Source organism: Pyxicephalus adspersus, chromosome 6 (assembly GCF_032062135.1).
Source record: "Pyxicephalus adspersus chromosome 6, UCB_Pads_2.0, whole genome shotgun sequence".
In the NCBI taxonomy this organism is placed as follows: Eukaryota; Metazoa; Chordata; class Amphibia; order Anura; family Pyxicephalidae; genus Pyxicephalus; species Pyxicephalus adspersus.
In genome coordinates this window covers 35,379,009-35,401,465 of record NC_092863.1, presented here as the reverse complement: position 1 = coordinate 35,401,465, position 22,457 = coordinate 35,379,009, and the positions used below count along the sequence as shown (strand labels likewise).

Here is a 22,457-nt window from a genome sequence, read left to right as displayed (position 1 = left end):
TTCTGTTTCTTTTTTTTCTAATATGTTAGAAAAAGTTAGGCAATGTATGAAGGGAGTCTTGATGAATTTGGTGCAAGGTTGGAAGAAGGAGAGTGGACTAGGATATGGCAGCATATAGCTACTTGCTCCCCAAATGTGTTAATGCAAGAGAATGCCTATAAAGTAATGTTTCGTTGGTATTTCACACCTGATCGGGTAGCGAAATTTACAATGGGAAGTAACTCGAGTTGCTTCCGTGGTTGTCGTGATCTTGGTACGTTTCGCCATATCTGGTGGGACTGCCCAGTGGTTCGAAAGTTTTGGATTAGAATCTTTAATTATCTACGATCAGTTCTACATCTCTCCATAAAAAGGGAGCCATGGCTAGCGTTGCTTCACCATATGAGTCCAACCCTTTCTAAGGCTCAACGGAAATTGCTTTCTTTTACCTTATTGGCCACACGGCAAGGGATTGCAGCTGCATGGAAGAAGCCTTCCTTAAGTTTTCAAGCAGTTCTGTCTCGTTTAGCTGATACTATGGTATTGGAAAAAATGTCTGCAACTGCAAATGATTCTATGCAAATTTTTTATAAGACCTGGACTCCTTGGCTAGATCATCACACAGCCTCTGGCATTGACCATAGACTTTTTCGATTATAATTTACTGTAAATTTTTATGATATTGTCAGACTAATGTACCTTCTTTTTCTTTTTTATTTAGTTGATTTGTTAGGTTGTGTTTTCAGTTATTACGTTTTTTCTGTTTTCTTTTTGGTGTTATAGTTTATGTCATTTTTGTGTTTTTTTTTTTTGTATATTCTTGAAAATTCAATAAAAATATTCAAACAAAAAAACTGGATTCAAGATTGGTTGGTACAGTAAAGACTTCATCATTTATTGACAGGTAGTATTTTTTTGTATGTCTGAATGTGTAAAATTTTTTAAAAAGCAAAGCTCATCATTACCCTTGCTTTAATTCATTTCATGTACCATTAACTTTTTAGAATATAGTAGCAAATATAAAAAAGGTAAAATATCCTTCATTTTTATGTAAATACCTACATGGAAGACCAAAACTCCTAGTTGGTAATTTCAGAGTTTTGGATAAAGTTGTTGAAATTTTGTTGCATTTAACCAGCAGGTATCCAAAGCTGAGCACAAAGCCTATAGTATAACACATTTCTCTAAACAAATTTCCTTATAATGTGCTGAAATAGGACTCCAAAAATAGAATTTGATTATGCATTGCATATATTAAGAAATGTAATACTACAGAAAAATAATTAAACTATTAGTAGACATTTGCATCCTCCAAACCATGGTTATTATGCTTGTAGGCAGGTAGTATTCCATTGGCATAAATAGTTTTTTGATCCTGCTTTAAAATATTTTAGTGTATATTAAAGTTGCAGACATTCTTAATCCCTTCCTCTTATAACCCTGACATCAGGTTAGGTCAGGTTACACTGTTTAACACATTGTTTAATTTTTTCAAATATCTGGTCTTTGTTGTTTTCCACATTTTTCTTTGCTATATTTAGAAGATCTTTCAGCTGAGATTCTTCATAGGAAACAACAAACGTGCCATACTTTTTTCTCAATTCATTTACTTTTTCTGCATCTGCAAGAAAACAGGTTGATAATGAAAAATATATCTGATTTCAAATCTCTTTATCAAGTATTTTATTATCATGCTTGCAGTTTCTGAAAACAAGAATATACTTTTGTATGGTAACAGGAGTTTATCAACAAGAATTCATGTGCAGACTAGGGATGAGCGAGAATGCCTCTGGCATTCTCGTAAAAATTTCCTCGAACTTCCGATGATTTCGGGAAATTTTGGGGAACCGATTTCGCGAAACCATTAGAAGATCAAGGAAATTTTATACCAGGAGGATTCACAGCGGATTCACAGGATTCCCTGGGAATCCTCCTGTTTGTGATCCCCGGGGCACTAGAAGTTAATTAACCTCTAGTGCCACGGATCGCACACTGTTTACAATGAATACGGCCACGGCTGCATTCATTGGGAAGATCCCGGCACTAGAGGTTAATTAACCGCTAGTGCCGGGAATCACAGTGGAACTGCAAATTAACTCTCAATGGGAACTCCATTGAGAGTTCTTCTGCAGTTCCACTGCGAACTCCTGAGAATCCACTGCGATCCCGGGAAACTAGAGGTTAATTGACCTCTAGTGCCCCGGGATCGCAGTGGATTCTCAGGGCTGCAATTATTCTTGCAGCCCTGGGAATTCTGCTTTCCTCAGCCATTCAGGGAGCACTAGAAGTTTTGAATGGGGAGACTTGTCCCCATTTAACCTGTAGTGCTGGGGATCAGCACAGCCCGCAATCTTTTTTTTTTTTTTTTAAACAAAATAATAAACCTCCTTTCTCCAGTTTATTTTTTATAGTTCTCTGTTTTTTGCATTTTAGCCTATCCAAACAAACCATTTGTTCAGGACAAATAGGTATTCCCAAACACTCTAAGACTGTTATTGATCACTAGTGTTGGTCAAAAATGGACCAAGTTTTCAGGTTTATCCAATGCCAAATTTAAATCCTATTGATGTCAATGGCAGACGCACATTCAGTGAACAATACACAGGGCAGGGCTTGGCTAATTCAGCTGGTAGACAATACAATATTACAATATTAAAATATTAAATCCAGACCCTTTTTTGTGGCTCAAGACCCTCCTGGAAAAATGGAGTAGCAAGTATGTGTGCCCTCTCTCCAAACTATAAAGGTCATCTGGTATCTGGTTTATGCAAAAAGAAAGGTGGAAAACAACTCTTCCCTTTAGGAAAAGCCCAGACACACTTGGCTTCAACAGTGGCAAGCACCATTCTTAGGGGGTAGAGACTCTTCCATCTAATTGTTGCCCGGTGTTGTGGGGTCTGTGGGTGGGGAGTTTACTTTGTAATCTAAAGTCTAATAGGAAGGCCCCCAGATTTGTGCTCCCTCCCCCCGGGAATGAGTACCTTTTATCCATTCACTGAAAGGGTGAAATAAAGCCCTAGAAATAAATGCAGATGTTGAGTGAAAGCCAGGTTTTACTGACAGTGACAGGTATAGCATATGGCTTGGTGCTGAATCAAACTATCGAACATCAGGGATGTTTTGACTTCTTTGGCTCGAACTCTTAAACTCAGAACTCAGAAAACCAAGCTAAGTGATCATGTGGTCAGGAGCCAATTTGAGGCTCTTGGTCCTGACCAGTTTTTCGTGATTATAGTTGCCCATAGACAGCTAAAACCTGGTTGTGCCTGGGTCTGCCTCTCAAAGCTATACATGTTTTGGATAAAAGTGACAGTGGTGATTTTTTTATTTGTTTCCCCATGACAATCACATCACTCATTACATGGATGAAAAGAGAAATTCAGGGTTAAGTCTGAAACTATAGGACATTTTTGGAGTTTTCTCATCTCTGAACTTACCTTCACAGGTTTCAGTGTTGAACTGTGGAAAGTGCATTATATGGGGTTCATTGCCATGTCCCTCAAAGCTGTAGCAACTCTTTGATGGAATGTCCTTATCATTATCTTCAATGTTTATCTCTGGAAAGGGCAATTTATATTCCTTACAGTATTCAGCTGTTTGAGTAAGTGTCTGTTCCATAAAAAATAAAAAATATTCAATCAAAGTAATTAATTTATACACAAATACATGTTGTTAAAGTAGATTAAATATCAAATAGAACAATATTGTAATATGCTATCTATCTGATTAAACTCTAAACTCTTGTCACATATTCAGTCACTCATATTCATAATTCTGTAAATAGCAACTTACTCTTACCAGTCCTTAGGTGTGGTGGCTGAATTAGCTCATATTTTTAAGCATGAGAAAACTGTAACCAATTACATAAAATCGCTGTTGATCTCACCAGAAATGCAGAACTGGAAGCACAAAATAAGTTCTTTCCTACAAGCTAAAATGACCAATTCCCCTTCACTTACACAGAATGAAGTATAGAAATGTACTTTTACCATCTTAAACGGGAGAGCATCCTGGGCCACCAGCATTAACTACTCACATATTAAGTGTAGCCACCCAAGAACAAGAAAAGCTCAATCCTAAAGCTAAAACTCAAAGATACGGATACTTTTCATAAAAATGATCTTTAGTAAAAAGTATGAGACTTGCATATTTGCCATCATTGGTTGTTTAGGCTTAGGTTATATACACACAACCAATTTTTGTTGCTGGAAACAATCTTTCATGATCATTTTAGTGACAGATAAGCAAACAGGAGCTGTACATACAACATTTTTCTTTCTATGTAGAGGGAAGCAGAAATGGCAAATGAGCAGCACCCCGATGTGTTCCTGACATGCATACCAGTCGTTCCCAATCAATCATTTACTGATGCCCCAAGACAGCATGGCTGCAGGTGTCCCGCTGTCATGTTTTTCAGAGGGGCACTGTCTGCCAAGCAGTTGACTGATGAGTTCACATGCTGCTTCCACAAAAGTAATGGAGCTGTGGCAATAAAATCCTAAGCCCTGACAACTGACAGCCTAAAAAATTCAAGCGCTGACCTTCTTCTCCCCCACCTATGAAGAACACTTTTTTAATCACTGGAGCATGTGCACTTGACACAGATAGATGCACTAGCTAAAGTAATTCAGCTGTGGCATAAAAGTTGCAGTTAACCGCTAAGGGTAGAAGATATGGTCAGGGTTGGAGGAAACTTTATTTTAATGGCAGAAAAGATTATTTCTGCTCCAACATATTTATACAATCTCCTTTTTGCAATAAAACAGTCACAAAATCCAGTTACCAGGAATGGATCTCCTTGGCTAAAGTCAAAAGACAAAATGAGATCCACTTTGCGATGGGGAGGTAACATCAATAGGTATGGGGCATTTATATCCAAACCAGCATCAATTAAAGATATGTGCTCTTTAGATAAAATCTCACACTCTTCAGCACTTTTATCTAGAACAAAAATAAAGAGATCTGAATTAGCACAAACTAAGTTCAAATAATTTAAAAGTCTTATGACTTTAAAAAACTATGTAAAAAACAAGTTTAAAATATAGAAAGTGAATATAGCATAATACTTTTAGCAAACAATTCTTAAGAAATCAAGATACCCCTGCTTAAACAAACACAAACAGCAAAGAGACTTTACTATCAGCACTTTTAGTAAAAATCGTGCTATTATCAGACCTTTTCTTGTAAACATTAGAGCAGTATGCTAAGGCCCAGGATTGCCATAGACATTGTTTAAGCGTACTACAGATGCCAGCTGTTTTTCCACAGCAACCTCTCAATAGCATGTTTTGGAGGTGCTCAAACTCTCCAATTTTGCCTCAGGTACTCAAGTGTAGGTAAATCATTTACTAAATGCAATTCAAAGCCACTGTCACAGACAGAGATATGGATTTAGTTCTGAAACTTATAGTTTCCATTTGTTGAAATTTTGCAAAATCATACTATTGATAAGTTAAAAGAAAAAAAGCTCTACTTTGTAAACATAAAAGCATTCTGAGTAATCTAAAGTCAATTACATTCATTAAAAAATAACTTGTCTTTCCCATTGAATATAACCACCAGAGGGCGGATGTGAGCACTGGTAGCATGGTCGTTATAGCGTGTTGGTTTCCTAATTAACATAGGTCAGCTACAGTCACCTGTTTGAACCAACCCCAAGTTCAGTGTTATTTCTGATGAAAAAGCAGGATAAGCATTATCCCATCCACCCGCTCTGGTCCTGTGAAGCTTGTGCTGTTGTTTATTGGGAGGTCAAGTTCTCCAGCCCCTGAACGGACTTGTTTTTGTTTGATAATCTTGTTTTTTTAATGCTTGAACGTAGTAATTTGATTAGCCTGAGCTTTATGGCTAGATCAAACTTAATGTATGTGTGCTTTATTTAAGGACAATATATATGAGTTACTGCTTAATGAAATACCCCAGCCAAGTTATACTATAATTGGTCTCCATAAGTAAGTTTTTTTTCAAATCCAACGTTTGTTATTTAAGGCTACATAAATGTATCTTGTGCATTTTGCCAAAACGGCAAAATGTTGGAAATTCAGGTTAAGTGATATCTGGCAATTTTACTGCTATGAATCAGACATTGAATGATTCCTCCACTGTTGACAAATAATTGCCAATTTGTGAAAGGTATACCTACTTTTCCATTGGTAAAGGAAATTGTTTGTAGTTCCCCATTTCCACTGGGCAATGCAAGAAACAATGTTCTTTATAACTGTAGCATTTTCACAAAAACCTAGTGACAAAAAAATAATAATGAAAAAAGATTTCTTGAAAAATCTAATGGCTGTAAATGTTTTCCTACCCTACTTTACCCACACTTGCAAAGCACCTATGGAGTGTGTACCCTGTTTGTGCAGTTGTAGCACAGAATAGGGAAACATTATTGCCTATACATATATATTTATACTTCCTATGCATTCAAGCAAACATAGCTTTAAAATGTAACACACACAAGCCCTCCAACACAAAAAATAATCAAACATTTTAGAACGTTCTCCAAATGTTTGTTCTTTACAAATGAAGATAGACCATACCACTGTACCCATTGTCACTAGCCTTGGAAAATGTCTTACATATGCCCCAGATTTTGCCAATAAAAAAACCTAAAAACATTACTGGGGTATTTCTTCAATGTCTCCATTATAGCACATTTCAGACAGATAGATCATCAACATCAAAGTTTGAAAACAATTCCTACGGTATGTAGAAGTGCATTTCAGATGTGGAACATTCTTTATGTACAATAAAACAATCCTCTGCTGTAACATTAGATAGGGTTATTTTGTTTATTCAATACATTTATTAAAAGACTGATATAAAGCACGGAGCTAGAATACTACTTGCATTGCTAAACTGCTTAAAGATCATAGGGCCAGGCACAGTGGTTATCAGTTGGCATTTGTCATGTTTCCAGAAATCAAAGCAAAAATATTACAGATTTTTCACAAGGTATTTTGCCTTGGTATCAGTCTGGCAGTTTTAGCAGTGGGAAGGCTTTATAAGTCCATCTCTTTTCAGCAAGGTGTCTGATGGTATCAGTTCATTAGATGGTACTCAGGTCCTTTGTAAATCCTATTTCCATTCTTTATTCTATTATATCCATATAAGAGATTACACTCCTCCACATAACTTCATGTCTTTAGTATTTGCTTTTATAGCCTGTAGCTTTTATAATTTGTTAATTTTTCTGTTGCACTAAATATTTTTTTAAATTTTATGTACAGCTAGTGTGATCTATAATCCTGTTTTTTTAGGGTCATGACCTTTGCAGGGTTTTCTCAATGCATTGAAAAGTTAGTAGGACTGAAAAGCAATTAGTTTGAGCTTACTTTCTATATACTAATTATACCCAGCACCCATACATATACACTGTGCTGTGGTATTTCTTTAGTCTGGAGCTGCTGCAGCCAGCTCTAATCTGATAACATTAAAGCAAGGTGTGGAGTCCATCCAAGAGGCTTTAAGCTGATACTTCATGCAACACTACGGTATTGGAGAGTTCACTAAAAATAACCAGTGGGATAGCAGAGTGCAAGCAGTCAATCTGGGATCCCTGCAGCACTAAAGCAAGGCAATGTGGGACCATTTCTGAATGGCAAACCATCAAATTGTGTTTGAATATTTTGGTAACCAACTACTAAATTACCAGCCCGAGCTGTCAAATACTAGCCAGGTAGCATTTTTGAAAATGTTATGAGACCTTTTATTCCTCTTGCTTAGATGTCTACCCCTATGCCTTATCTATGTCCTTTTTATAGTAAGATGTACCAATATACAGTATATGATCTTGATCTTCCAAAGAATGAATACAAATAGAAGTACAAATATAAACAATCATAATTTAAGTTTGTGAGATTCTGTCAAGGTTGATACTCTGATGATTTTTGTCTTAATTTAAACTGCTGAAAAGATTAATCTAATGGACAGAAAAACTGGGGGAAGAAAGGGCTAGATGCTCCATAACATCCACCAGCCAGGGAATGAGATGGACACTACCCAGCAGCGAGATAAAAGCAAGGAGAAGTTCTTCTGCTTCTTATCAAAATGTAAAGCTGGAGTTCCATTTTAAGCTGAGATTGTTCAATTTAGCTAAAAGACAAATGACAAAAATAACCACTTTTCTTTCAGTTCTTCCAAGTTATTCACAGCATTGCATACCTAGTGGTGGTCCTGACCCTTCTCCACTTCCGTCTTACTAGGATGTTCCTTATTTGCTGTGCCTTCTTTGCTTCCTGGATGCATTTAACTCAGAAACTGTCACGCCACAGATATAATTTACACATAGTACACCAAGGACAATATCATCTTCTTTTTTCTTATGTGAACATTCCTGCGCTTCTGGGTACAATGGACTCTGTACCCTATGTAGCTTAGCTCATACCCCTCAGTGACAGAACCTCTGTCTGGTGCAGAACCCCATAGAGACAGACCCCTATCGGGACAGACCCTCATCAGTGCAGAACCCCTCAGCCTCCTCCCCCAACCCCTCGCCCTTCTCCAGATGCAGCCAGTGATAGCTCAGCCAATGCAACCATTACTATCATAGATATAACAGCTGAAAGAGGAAAACTTCCACTTCTTGCCTTCATTGCATTACCCTGTTTCCCCGATGATAAGACACTATCTTATTTTTTTTGGAAGGCCAAAATATGCTCTAGGGCTTATTTTCAGGGGGATGCCTTATTTACCTTTTTCCCTAAAAAGGGGGGGCCGTCTTATTTGATGGCCCTGCCTTATCATCGGGGAAACACGGTACATAAAGGAGGATATAATCACTCCTAGCAGAAGATTTCCTTTTCCAGCATAATCTAGCTGCACTAACTCCCTTCTCCCAGTGACCGTGAGGGCCCAAACAGGTGCCTGGTCACAAGTCTCTGACCCCTGTACCTTCTCCATTATCAGGAACAAAAAAAGATTCAATTGTATACCGGTATTATCTTGTATTTATTTGGCATTCAGCGGCTCCTTAGTCTTTCTGTGCAAGTGTATTGTGTATGAAATATGCATGTGGAGAATGTACATTTACTAAAAATGTCACATATGGTAAGATTGCAATTTCATTCACTTTATGAAAAAGAGCACACACCAATCAACAATCATAATTGTTTAATTCATTTTGTTGCATACCTGCTATAGCCCCAATGCAACGACCAGTGCCTTGTTTGCTTTGTAAGACTTCTAGATTAAATAAATCAGAACATCAGTGTTAGCAATGCACATATTGTACTCTACTTTCATGTTACATATAGTGCAAGAATAATAGAAAGCCCATCTATTGATAGGTATTTCACTCTACACAACAACATAGGCATGAATACATGAGAATGTGGGAGAGATTTCAGGAATATTAAAAAAATCAACTTTGACCTCTTGGTTTTGACTCTTTCCAAGCTGGCCTGAGTAAAAAATTCAGACCAAGAGTTTTTATTTTGTTTCATGGATTATACTAGCTACATTTTTGTGCTCGTATGACTCTTCATGACATAGGTAGATTTTAGTGTGGGTAAGACACCTAATTTCGCTCATGACAAATATTTCCTATAATTTTTGTTCCAGTACAAAATTAATATGCTATAGTATTAGTCAACAGATTTCTTCATTCAAGTTGTACTTTCCCAGTATGTGCAGGGGAACCAGGATTGCTGGGCATCCTGGCAGCCAAAGCTGACGACGTGTACGCACAGTGCAGAATAATTGCAGGATGCCATAAGTGATCAGGTAGGTAAAAGGGGTTATTGCATAAACGACATCACCTGTCCCTTTCTGCAATATTGACCTGCCTGATCATGGAAATCTAAAAATGGAACTAAAGTCTAGAGACTAGAGTTCCCTCTCTAATTAGTCAGGCCACTTATAAAAATGGACTGTAGTAAACCATACTTTACCAGCTAGTACATTGACAGTTGAAGTCACAAGCAACATGACTCCCCCATCCCATCATTTGATGCCTTTTCTGGTTCAAGGTACTATACTATGACTAATCCTATAAAGGACAATATATACATACAACACAGCCTTTTGGGAGAGTGGAATTTTACTGGTTTTAATCTGTTAATCGAGACGTTACATCACCAGATTAAAAAAAAAGTAAACAAAAACTTGTATTATAGCAACAAATATTGCTTCCTCAATACACAATAATTTAGTAATTTAAAATGGATTTACATCAAAACACTTATCACATCTCATCATGGTGGGTCAAATCTTCCCACATAATTATGCCAGTAAACCCCCACTGTTACTGGCAAAGAGACAGCTTGTGAGCATTTATGTCTGTTCAGTTTAGCATTTGAGCTTCAGTAAAGTTATGTGTGTCAGATGTTCAAGTAGGTTACAGTAATTTCACTATGCATAACCCATACAATACAAAAACATTCCCTGGCTTTCATTCCATCCAATTAGCAAAGCAAGGCCTATGACAAGTTTAACTTTTAGATTGACAAACAGGAGGACTCTGTTGTATCTCTTTGCAAAATCTAGAGTCATACAGATTAAAGTTACCTTGTTTTAATTGGATCTGATCTGGTCTTAAACAAGACAATAGAAGCCCCTCTTTCTTTGTCTTCCCTCTCCCACTTTTCTAAATGGACTGTAGCTTTTCAGAAAAAATTTTTTAGACATTACTTAAATAACCTAAATTTCTATGAAACTAACAACATCATTATCTTTTATTTAATAAGCCATTCTATTTCATGAGGTTTGGCAGACTTCTTGCTTTTGCTAATATAATATTTCTTTTTCTACTAATGCCTAATTGGACCTATGGTTCAAATCACCACCTGCTGTTATTATTGAAAATCCTAGATTTAAACTTATCTCTAAATTCCCTGAAATAACTTAATACCCTTTCATAATATTAAGGCTACATCTACACTGACTTTATTTTTAAATGCCTATAAATGCCCATACAGCTTGTATTTAGCATGTATATTTAGCTAGATTTAGGCAAATAAAGACATTTCAAACTAAGAAATGTGGCAAAGAAGAGTTGGAATAGAGTAAACATCCCAAATGCCCCAAAACGCCCACATGCCCACTTTTTGTTTTTATAGGAGACAATAAGAGTGGAAATATAAGGAACATGGTTTGGAGATATTACCGGGCCTGTATAAATTAGAGTCCACCACTAACTGCACTTGTCTGACTTTTAGTTTACTTTAAACTCTATTGTAGGATTGAGCTTTTATATGATAATAGGTATACTGTTGCAGAGCAATCCAGGTATCAGCCAACATAACTTATTGAGGTTGTAAGTCCACAACATTCATTAGTCCTAAGCCTGTAACCTACTTCTGATACCCAACCTGTTACTCAGTTCAGTTCCGAGTCTTTGGCCCTGATATATAAAAGTTCTCCAAGGCTGGAGAGAACACACTTTCATCATTGAAGCTGGGTGATCCAGCAATTTTTATTTATATGAAAACCCTGGCCTGTCTGTGGCCCTCGAGGTCTGGAGTTGGACAGGACTGATAAGGTACAACATTTTAAATTAGCAGCTTGCTTGAACTGAGCATGAAGCGAGTGACGTCTACACGAAGTTTGAGTTTAGGAACCAGTGGGCCTATGCAAAATTATTCATTCACTTATTGCATGTGGCATATAGCTGACCTAAATCCAAATTTTTTACTTCTCCAGCAGGTAACTGTAATACATTTGATGTACCATTGTTTGCCCCTTTTAGCACCAATTAATATCTGTACACTCAATTATTTGCCTTGTTTTAAAGCGGACCTTCTATTTAAATGAGCACCTATGTTGTTTTTGCAGACCCAGCACACAATAACATTTTATTGTGCAATACAGTTGGGTATTTTGGGTTGCCAATCAAAAATAGAAGCACATGGATTTCCTTTGGAAAGGTAACCTCAGTGCCCCAGGGTTCCAAATAAATACTGTATTGAGAGAAATTTGAAAGCTGGAATTGCTGTCTACAAATTTGCTTCAATAGCTTTTAAAGCACAAACAGAGAATATATAGGGTCAGTATGTAGGCACAATTCTGCCTACTTATTCAAAGTTATTTGCTTAATCTTGAAACCACTACATTTGTATAACAGCCAAACAACATTAATTTTCCAAAAAACAAGAAAAAGTTCCACCTACACCAAAAAAATAGTTGATTACAAAAGTGTAAGATTCTTTTGCCGAGTTCTTATTATTTTGATTTTTAATATTATTAATAATAAAGTATTTTTTTCTAATTTTGTTTGTTTCATAAAAAAAAAGAAGCCTAATGGTAGACTGGTTCTCTAAGCATATGCAATTCAAGTAAAAAAGCATTATACCTTCTATCTTGCTAGCAGTTATAATCCAGACCTTTTTCATTTCTTCTTCTGTTATCTTCAGATGTAAAACAATTTCTTTTATTTTTTGGCATGTTTCACATAAATAAGAAACTCCTTTAAAAAGGAAATAGGATATGTGAGTTTCTGTACTACATAATTTCATTAGTAAAAAAAGACTGATAAATATTGAACTTTAAAAAAGTAACATTTGAATATCAAACTCAATAAATTTATACCTACCAACATTTGAAAGTGAACCAAACGGACAAATGAAAAGGCAGTGGTGTGCCAAATAGTTTAGTGTAAAACAAATCTATAATTTTTTAAAATTAGTAATTACCTTTGCAGGATCCTTCACTGGTTTTTGCACAGGGGTGTCTTGTTCTTAAGGCAGCTAAGGCCCCCTGCTGTGCACAGCATGGCTTTCTTTCCATGGGTCCCAACCCCCCCCCCCGCACCACTTCATGTGCCTGCGTTCTACTTTATATGTAAACTCTATAAATGGAGCCTTAAGCCATCCTACATATTGGCGCAAAGTTCACCCATAACCAATACAGAGTATGGGTGCTCTGATGTGTATGCTCCACACTTCTGGTTAGCATTACATCACAGACTCTCAGGTGTCATTTCTAGAACTGGTGTTTTTTTGTGCTCAATAAGTCAAAGTTGGACATATTGGTGGCAGCAACATTTTTCCTTCCCATCTGTAGAGGTACAGAGGACGTATGGCTGGAATGTGTACATAGCATCAATATGGATTTTGCCATTTTTTGCCGGGGGATGTTAAGGTTGAGATATGGGTCTGGGGCTGGTGGTTATGAATTATTGCATGAGAGTTTTATGGCTGGAATTTGGACCTGGGACTTATGGATGATGACATAGTGGTCTTACTGCTGGAAGGCATACCAGGGAGTTATCAATTTTGACATGGAGGACTAATGACTAGAATGTGGACCTGGGAGTTATGGAGTATGGCATGGGATCCTTTGGCTGAAATGTGTATCTTAGGTTTATGAATTATGGCATGGGGGTCTAATGTTTGGAATATGGACTTGTGGGCCCTGGATTATGGCATGGGGGGTCTTATGGCTAGGATGTGGACTTGGGAGTTAAAGACTATGGCATGGGATCCTATGACTGGATTGTTAATCTGGGGTTTATGGATTATGGCATGGGGTTGTAATGACTGGAATGTGGACCTGGGGGTTATGGATTATGGCATGGTAGTTTTATTGCTAGAATTTGGACCTGGGGGTTATAGGGGGTTCACTTACATGAGCATGAAAAAACAATAAGGATTCTGGAGCTGATAACAATAACACTACTATTAAACCACACCAAGTTTGTGGTAACCACACTCATTGTAACATATAGTTAGACCCCAATTATCAACTTCGCCCTAGGCCCAGCATTTTCTTGAGATACCCCTGGTTGAGTATATGTGCCCATGATGACCCATCCAGCAACGTTGCTCCTGTCTCCGCTCTAAATTTTTCACTGGATGGATCATCCATCATGGACTCTTGTACACAAGGCCAACAGCTAAAGGAGAAAGAGAATGAGGAGCACTGAGTTCATCTTTGTTAATGTATTGACTCAGTAACATTCCATGATGTATTTATGCCATTAGTGGGGGCTGGTAGAATTGCCTCCAATTGATTTAAACAAGTTAGAATTTCAAATTGGGCTAATCAGCTAGCAGCTCCAGTTAGCATCGCCCATCATTTGTGCAGCATGTATGAAATGACATACCAGCAGTCCTGCCCATAATCATTAGCATTACCTTTGACTGCTCAAACATGTGTGGGGTGGGCTGTGTCAGGATGTGTCTAGGACGGTTACATCGCTTTTATTACTCTTAGAAAACAAGACATAGAGGCTGACAATTTACATTTTTATGTTGAACTAAGATCACATTGTTACATTATATCAGAAAAGAATTGAAAAAGCTAACCGTAAAAGTCCAACAAAATAGGAAGTTGATTCCTTACCTTTATACAAGGCAGACATAAAATCTTTGAGTGCATCTATAATACAAGATATAAAAATAAATATTAAAATAATAATAAAATTATATATATATATTTTTTTCTTGACTTGCAATGAAACAACTTTACCTGAACTTTAAAACATACTATGAGCATACTTACCATGAAGTAAGCTATGAAGATGGTTAGGAACAGTATCTCCAATCGCACTGCCCCACAACCCTGAGGGAAACAAAAATTAATGTCAAACACAATAATAATTGCAGATTGTCAGCAGCTCACTACTGTAACATACTGGAATGTATTGTCGTGCTCTGCATCAGTTAGTTTGGTACCTTGGTAGCCCATGCATTTAAATAGGCTGTCTTAATACAAGGCATTACATAATACATCATAATACACATATGATAATGCAACACCACCATTGACAGGTGTGATTGGGTCCTTCATTGTACTTTGAAGAATGTGTACTACACAAGAGACCTAATTTAATAAAGCAGTTTAATAAAGATGTTGTTAATTCTGGACCAGATCCACACCAGGTTTGCTGGATCACCCCGATTCTCTGACGAAAGTGTACCTTCTTCTTGTTTTTCAAATGCTGTATTTTCTTGTTTTTTCTTGTCCTTAAAGTTAACAACTACTGTATCAACAACACGTAAACAATTTGCTAAATGCTCTAACTCAGAAGTCTAGCCATCACAATTTGCCCTTGATAAAAATCATGAGAATTCTTCTATTTACCTAGTTTTCTCCCTTCAAAACAAATCACCCCAAAAACTTCCTGTTAACTTGCTGCTACGTAGATGTTGCTGTTTGAGTTTGGCCTGAAATTAAATGAGAAGATTGGAAGCTGTGTTAGGACTGGCTGGGTGAAAGAGGGATCTATGAAGATACTGTGAATGTATTGTTTATTACAGGTGGTTAGGCTGCCGACTGATTGCCCAACAAACCACTACAATTACTAAACTTTATTGCAGTGCTAAGAAAGGTATTATACTTTTTTTGTACTGCTCTGAGATTTAGGAATCTGCATTAAGAATGGTGCTGTTCTCTATTAATTTGTCACTTTGTCACTTAATATTAGTAGAATCAAGTGGGTGTTCTATACAGGGATATATAAAACCCGTCAAATACTGATAGAAGAGGTTAATTAAAGTTAAATTATGATAGAATCTGTACTTGCAACTGCAGGAACACACTTTACAGTAATGTGCAATTACATACAATGAAACCAACAACTTTCAGGTAGAATTATAGTACAATTATTCTACTAAGCAAAAATTATTTGATTCCCCCAAAGTGCAGCGTACAGTGTATTTACACTGACACAATGTACCGTTCAGATAGTTTAACTGGCAGTGAATGACAGGATTAGTGTACATTAACCCAAAGTCAGGCAAGAAGTTTAAGTACTAGTGTAGACTGTACTCTGAATAGGTAAATAAAAAAATAGGTGGTGGTGTTGATTTTCTGACAAATAAAAATTCTTCATAGAAAATTCCAATTCAACTTTCACCTAGTCATATATTCCATGCTCACCCCCTTTATTCACTTCAAAGTCAGTGGATTAAGTGTTTTGGATAATTTATGTGCATTAAGTTGTAGTGTTAAAGTTAATGATAATATCTGATCCAACTCACCCTCAAGATATGTTAAGTCCCTCTCAGCTTGCTCCTCCAATAAACATCCTCCTTCAAACTTACTGCCTAGGAGTTCACTCTTCACATAGGATTTGTATGCAGGAAATCCAGACAAGTGTGGTGTAAACTCAAACCAAGATCCTAGAAATATAATAATTTTCTCAGGTTATTATCCATCCAGGAATGTTTTTCATGTTTCATTCATTTAAAAGATGTCTAGTTCAAAGCCTAATTTGCTCAATAAATTATTACAAAATAGGGATAATTTCTCATAAAATAAAAACTTTTAGTGAACATACCTAAATTCTTATATTTTAAAGTTTCCTTTTCCACAGCAGAGTAGATTGGGTATGGGAGTGTGCCATTTTCACATCCAACCTTGTGATCAGATAGCTTTCCTTTATTAATCTGGAAAGGGTTGATGGGGTAAAAAACACACTAAATTTTAATATAATGTATCTGCAAGTATATTAAGCAGCAGATTTCCTGCTACTAATATAAATATAATATTATAAAATGTAAATAGTACAAGCTAAAATGGCAGACCAAGATAATCTAGAAACAAGGCATGTAATAAAAGCCAATATATTATATCTGACTAGTCAGTTGATCTCAATAATAAGCATATAAAATGACCATACAAGCTGATCAGATTACCAAGACAGGGGTCTTTGGTCAATGACACTCCAACACACGGTATGGTACAGTACAGTATGGTTTTACCCACATTTCAACCACAGCTGTTAGAGACAGATTGGAGGCCTAATATGTCTTGCTATCTCTTGCATTTTCCTCTTTTAAAGGAAAAAAATCTCCTCTAGTAAAGATGTCTTTTAAATAATGGTGCACCAAGGTGCCGCCCATCCATATAATTAGGCATTGCTTTGAGGGACCAGGAATAAAAGGGGCTGTGTTAGGCATGTGTGGTATGAAGAAAAGTTGGCTGGGACCATGTAAGAGAAAAGATCACTGAATAAGGGCTTAGGTATCATTACTAAACATTGTCATGAGTAATACAGATTCTTTTGGGTTTTAAATCAGACAAAACCTGTCCTTTCTGGTGTGTACTTACTGTATTGGTGATTTGGAAAATCACTGCATAAGCCCAAAAATCGGTCAATGAATACATTTCTCCCACAAATCTCTCTTTGATCATTTTCCAGGATTCTCCCCAGTTTCTTTTGGTCTCATTTTTAATTTGTTTACATAACTGGTTCTCCAGATTTTTAATGCATGAAAATTCTGTCCAGTTTTCATTTGAATACAGAAATGACATACACCTGAAAAGTTAAAGTAATTTATTTTTATATTGCTTCAACACTGTGTGTTTATTGGTTTAGTGCATTTGGCTTAAAATAAACTTTTTCCTATTGATTAAATTGGCAAAAGGCTTTTCGGGTATGGCAAGACAAAAGGGGCTACGCTTTGTGGTTCTGGCATGTCTTACAAGGTTTCTCTAATGGCAGGGCCAGTGGATCAACTGTATTATCTGTAAATTACAAAGTTTTGTGCTACCCTAACATTAACCCCATTGCAAGCCACACAAACAAATCAATTTGATGGGCTGTTCATGTTATCTCTTCAATTTCAAATATATATATGCATACCTTCAAGAAATCTACCTTAGGCATCCATCAGACACTAATGTACGCAACTTGCAAGGGGAGCTTCCACTAGATGATTTGGTAGACAAGATTATTCAGAAATACATTATTGTATGGAAAACCATAATAAATCAAATATGGTGGGAAACTCAGTTTAAGATTATGCACAGGGTTTACAAAGTTTTTAAGCCCCAATCAGTAAGTATGCTGTCACCTAGGTTTGGAATATCCTGTCCTAAATGTGCCAGGAACTCTGTCTCCCTTGTTCAATATTGTTTTTTTCATGTTCTTCAGTTTACACACTGACTTATAGATAGTGATGTACAACTAAACCCACTTTTATGTCTTTTTGGTTGTTGGGATCCTAACCCAACAATTGTTCTTGTTCTCTTTCACGATCCTTTCCAACAACTAAGGACTGCATGATGCATGAACAAGTGCTGTACACACAGCACCGTTCTGCTCCATGAAGAGGGGAGGGGGAGAATGATGGAGGGGCACCCTACTGCACACTCTCTCCTTCACTTCCATTACGACCATTAATCGTCCATCGTCCGTGGATCCGCCAGACGGGTCGATGGACGACGAGCGCTTTACACACGCCAGATTCTATTCTGATATCAGCCCAGAGCCGATTATCGGACGAGAAGCATTGCAAGTGTCAGCCAGATATCGGGAGAGAATCTGGCGTGTGTACAGCCCAGGTCGTTCATCGTTTGTGGATCCGTCCTGGCGTATCCACGGACGATGAATGATGAGCGATCCTAATGCAAGGGAAGGGGGAGAGCACGCAGCAGGGTGCCACTCTGTCGCTCTCCCCCTCCCCTCTCCATAGAGCAGAACGGTGCTGTATGTACAGCACTCGTTCATGCATCTTGCGGTTCTTATCGCTGGAAAGGATCGTGAAAGATCCTTTCCAACGACAAGAATTGCACGTGTGTATGTGGCTTTACTCTTTCTACTGTTATCTACTCCCTGAAGGCAATATATGAAAGAGGCAGATTAGAGGCTGACTGAGTAGGTGATAAGGTAGTTACACATTTTTTTCAAACACGGCAAACCTTTATTTTTCGCAAAAGAATAAGTGCAGTCATGATAGATGTAAATACTTTACATGGTATATGTATCAAAGTTATATAGATTTAAGAGAATGTTCAGATTTTCATTGTTTTACATATGGGTTTATATTTGTTACTATATTGTTAGCCCCATTATATGTAAACAAGTATATGTGAATTTATTTCTGTAATTTGTTTGTTTTTTTCCTTGATATATGTTGTGTTTCCTTCCCATTTTCATGTACTGTCTTTATTTATATATAAAAACATTATAAAAAGCATAACTACTGATGCTACTGCTGAGCAACTGAATTAGTTAGCTCATGATCTTGCATTTGACTTTTTTTACTGGAGTTTTGCATGAAAATATAAGCCACTGTCTGACCTGTTTATTCCTTTATTATCCTTTTCTAGAAAAAAAAATACATTTAATACATCAAAGATATGAATATATGGTAAAAGTGCAAGGATGGAAAGCACAGTGGATGGGGTATAGGTGCAGCTTTTAGTATTGGATTTGGTTTGGAGGTGTTGCAGAGGAGGGAGACAGAGGTCACCTGTGGGGAGTGTGTGTGCGTGTGTGTGTGTGTGTGTGTGTGTGTGTGGGGGGGGGGTTGAATAAATAAACTTAGTTTCCTTCATGTAAGCTTTTCTTAAAAAATTAAAGGGTTACAAACAATTATTCATCTCTGTTGTAATAAATGTACATACCATGTTGATCCAGATGTTGAGGCAATATATGTAACAACATCTAAAAGATTTAGTTCGGACAATTTTGAAAGAGTACCCTGCAAACCAACCATGGCACGGAGTCCACCACCAGATCCCAGGACAGCAATTACAGGAGGATTAGAATTCTAAGGAGGGAAAAAAATAGACCTGTTCATGTCGGTGCCATTAACTCATTATACATTGGACAGAAATAATGAGTTTAAATCAAAAAGTAGAAGGTTATTTACCCCAAACTAATTTCTTTTGCATGCCTACCAAAACTATAAATGGGGGGTCAGATTTTCACTTTTAATAATTTACACTGTTGAGGTTTTAAAATTGTTGAGTTTTACCTCCATGACATGTATTCCTAAGCACAAGAATGCATTTTTTACTTTTTTCTTTCTTGCTTTCACCGATTGAGTTTCTCCTTCTGATCTGTTGCAAAGAAAATGTGAAGAAATTTACAGAATAAATGCAGTTTTTGAAAAATATAAAGCAAAAGTACATGGTCTAAAATCAGTTGTCTTCACTTTCAAAGTAGAAAATAAAGTAAAAATAAACATGGCTCTTTGGAATTTCTTAAATGTTGTTACAATTTGCCTCTGTTTGATTCTGGAGCTGATCTGCCAGCAATGATGAGAAATTCTGGTTGTCCGAACTGATCTCTGATGAGTGGCTACGGCAGCTAAATACACTAAAATGGCAAGGAAAGTCCATCTAACATCCAAGAAACATTGTAGAGGTCAGCACTGCACTTTCTGTCTGTCACAGACTCTGCCTGTAGTACACTTTTTGGCCCTGATTTATTAAAGCTCTCCAACGCTGGAGGGAATACACTTTCATCAGTGAAGCTGGGTGATCCAACAAACCTGGGATGGATCTGGTCCAGGATTCAAAGCATTTGCTAGCAAATAGCAAATGACATTGAAGAAATCCATTCCAGGTTTGCTTGATCACCCAGCTTCACTGAAGAAAGTGTATTCTCTCCAGCCTTGGAGAGCTTTAATAAATCAGGCCCTTTATATTTTGCAAGTACACCATTAAGCTTACCGGTCATCAAAACAGTATAAATCCTCAGTTCTTGGCTTCCAAAACATCCCATCTTAGCAGCAGTATTCTAATACAATATTGGTGCTATTTGGTCCTTGTATAAGCAATCAGAATGCCCAATATTCTTGTTGTATTGTAAGCTGCAATTTTGTTAAATTACTGCTCAAATATTTAATACCATAGAACAAGGCATTAAACCACTGTGAACCATAAAACACCAGTTTGACATGCTTGCTTTAAAGGAGTTTATACTGTCCGGGTAATATGGTATCACCATACATTAATCATGTAACCTTATGCTCAAGGACACATTGCCAATAGCCTTCATAATTATTGGCCTCAATGATTTATATGGAAGTGGTTTATCTATCAATCTGAGTAAATAACAATACTGGAAAATACTGCTAGACCCCAGCCCTTATATAAGGAAAATATACAATGAGTATACAATATTTTTAGTGCTTTTAAATATTATTCATTCCATCAATATTAAAAGTATGCACTAGAACACATAATACATATCAATGTGTGTTTTTTTTACTATACTTATTAAAAAACACCAGGAGCATGCATAAGCCAAACTTTACAGGTTGATACTATGTATATGTTAGTGCAGTACAATTTAATATCACACTTTCACCACCAAAACCAGAGCAATGATGATATATCACTCACAACCTGGCTTTGTTCACTGGTAAAGCCTTGCACTATGCATACTGTCAGTGTACTTTGCAGCAACTCACATTGGCTAGCATTTATTTTACAAGTTTATCATACTGCAACTGGATCATATGTTCATGGTGGTTACCAATTGCATCTTGAAAATCACTTACACTTTGGGTGGCCCAACACATATTATGATCTTTCCTTCCATTGGAGATGCTTAATTCTTTGTTAGCACAGGCATGCTTCAGTATGCCTATCACATTGCAAATGCAGTCCCCCATCTTTAAAATAAGGTGTATCTGAACCCCCAACACCTACCCACCCAAAGAAACCTTTAAAGCAAACCATTGTTCCCATCTCTTCCTAAACTACAAAGCACCCCATATTTTGTAGTCCAAATAAACTCCATAAGGTATGATGAGTAAATGTATAGGTGAATTACTGGCTATAATGCTATATGAAAAAAGAACACAGAGAGAAAACAAATGCAGCCACCATCACCAAAAACAGGTAAGCTGCAATATATTACAATTTCATTCTTAAGATTTAGACTTGCTTAGTTATTGAATTTTGCACTTGTCAAGGCACAGCTATCACATGATCATAGTCAGAATCAGAGCAAGAATATCAAAGGCTAGAGCTATAGATATTCAAAGAAGTCAAATTATATATATACCAAATATATTACCAAATAGAGGAAACCACAAGGAGGCCTAAGAAACCATTAGATCTTGCATCACATACTAGCTTTAGTGTTAAACTGTAAAAAGGACCTTAGCTTGTGCCCATGAAATTCTAATTCAAGAATTAAAGGCTGCTTACTGCCTAGTACCCCTGATGTATATTTACCCTAATTCCATTTGCCTCCCTTAAACAGAAGTTAAAAAGTTTTTAATGGATGAACTTAAGCACTAGAAATTGTCAATGGAAAAAAAAAAATATAATAATAAATGATTATTAATGGTTTGTGTTTTTATGGTAAATGCAATGTGCATGCTATTTGCATACAAAAGACAATATTATTATTTATTATTATTGTTAATAATGATATATAATAGTAATGGTTTGAAATCCAGAAGAAAGAAACCTGTTGCAAGAATCATTTACATGTAGAAGGAGTGTTTGTAATAAAAGGTATAAAAATGTGTACAAGCAAAAAAAATAACCACAAACTCCATATACTGTATTAAATCTAAGCAAAAATAATTTTAGTTACTTACTCTGAAGTACGAGTAGACCCATCTACAATGTGAAGTTTTTCCTTTGAGACCACAAAAGCCATGTTTCTGTGTGCAAATAGGTAATCTGGTCAACCACAAACCAAAGACAGAAAAATAATTTGCAGTAGTTTATACTCAAGTGACTCTAAATCCGGTGAGGCCTGGAGCACAGAATGAAGTGAAAAATCATTGGAAGGCCTGCATGACTGGGAAGGGATGGGATCAGATAGGGGAAGGGTTAAGAGT

At 36.7% G+C, this 22,457-nt stretch overlaps 1 protein-coding gene across 2 annotated transcripts; it reads right to left on the bottom strand.

Annotated features, from left to right (window-relative positions):
• Positions 1 to 853: 853 nt before the first annotated feature.
• LOC140333512 (cytosolic phospholipase A2 gamma-like) lies at positions 854 to 22,457 on the bottom strand. 2 transcript variants are annotated; one of them, XM_072415198.1, is made up of 14 exons: positions 22,212 to 22,456; positions 19,626 to 19,710; positions 19,273 to 19,418; positions 16,972 to 17,179; positions 16,199 to 16,307; positions 15,900 to 16,040; positions 14,419 to 14,478; positions 14,260 to 14,295; positions 12,269 to 12,382; positions 9,112 to 9,162; positions 6,122 to 6,217; positions 4,763 to 4,920; positions 3,417 to 3,588; positions 854 to 1,600 (listed from the first exon to the last, which is right to left on the bottom strand). In XM_072415198.1, the coding sequence occupies exons 1-14, from the start codon at positions 22,271 to 22,273 to the stop codon at positions 1,431 to 1,433; spliced, it is 1,608 nt and encodes a 535-aa protein (XP_072271299.1). In that variant the 5' UTR covers positions 22,274 to 22,456; the 3' UTR covers positions 854 to 1,430. The 2 variants fall into 2 exon arrangements, with proteins under 2 accessions (XP_072271299.1, XP_072271300.1); XM_072415199.1 differs by lacking the exon at positions 6,122 to 6,217 and having other exon boundaries at positions 22,212 to 22,457.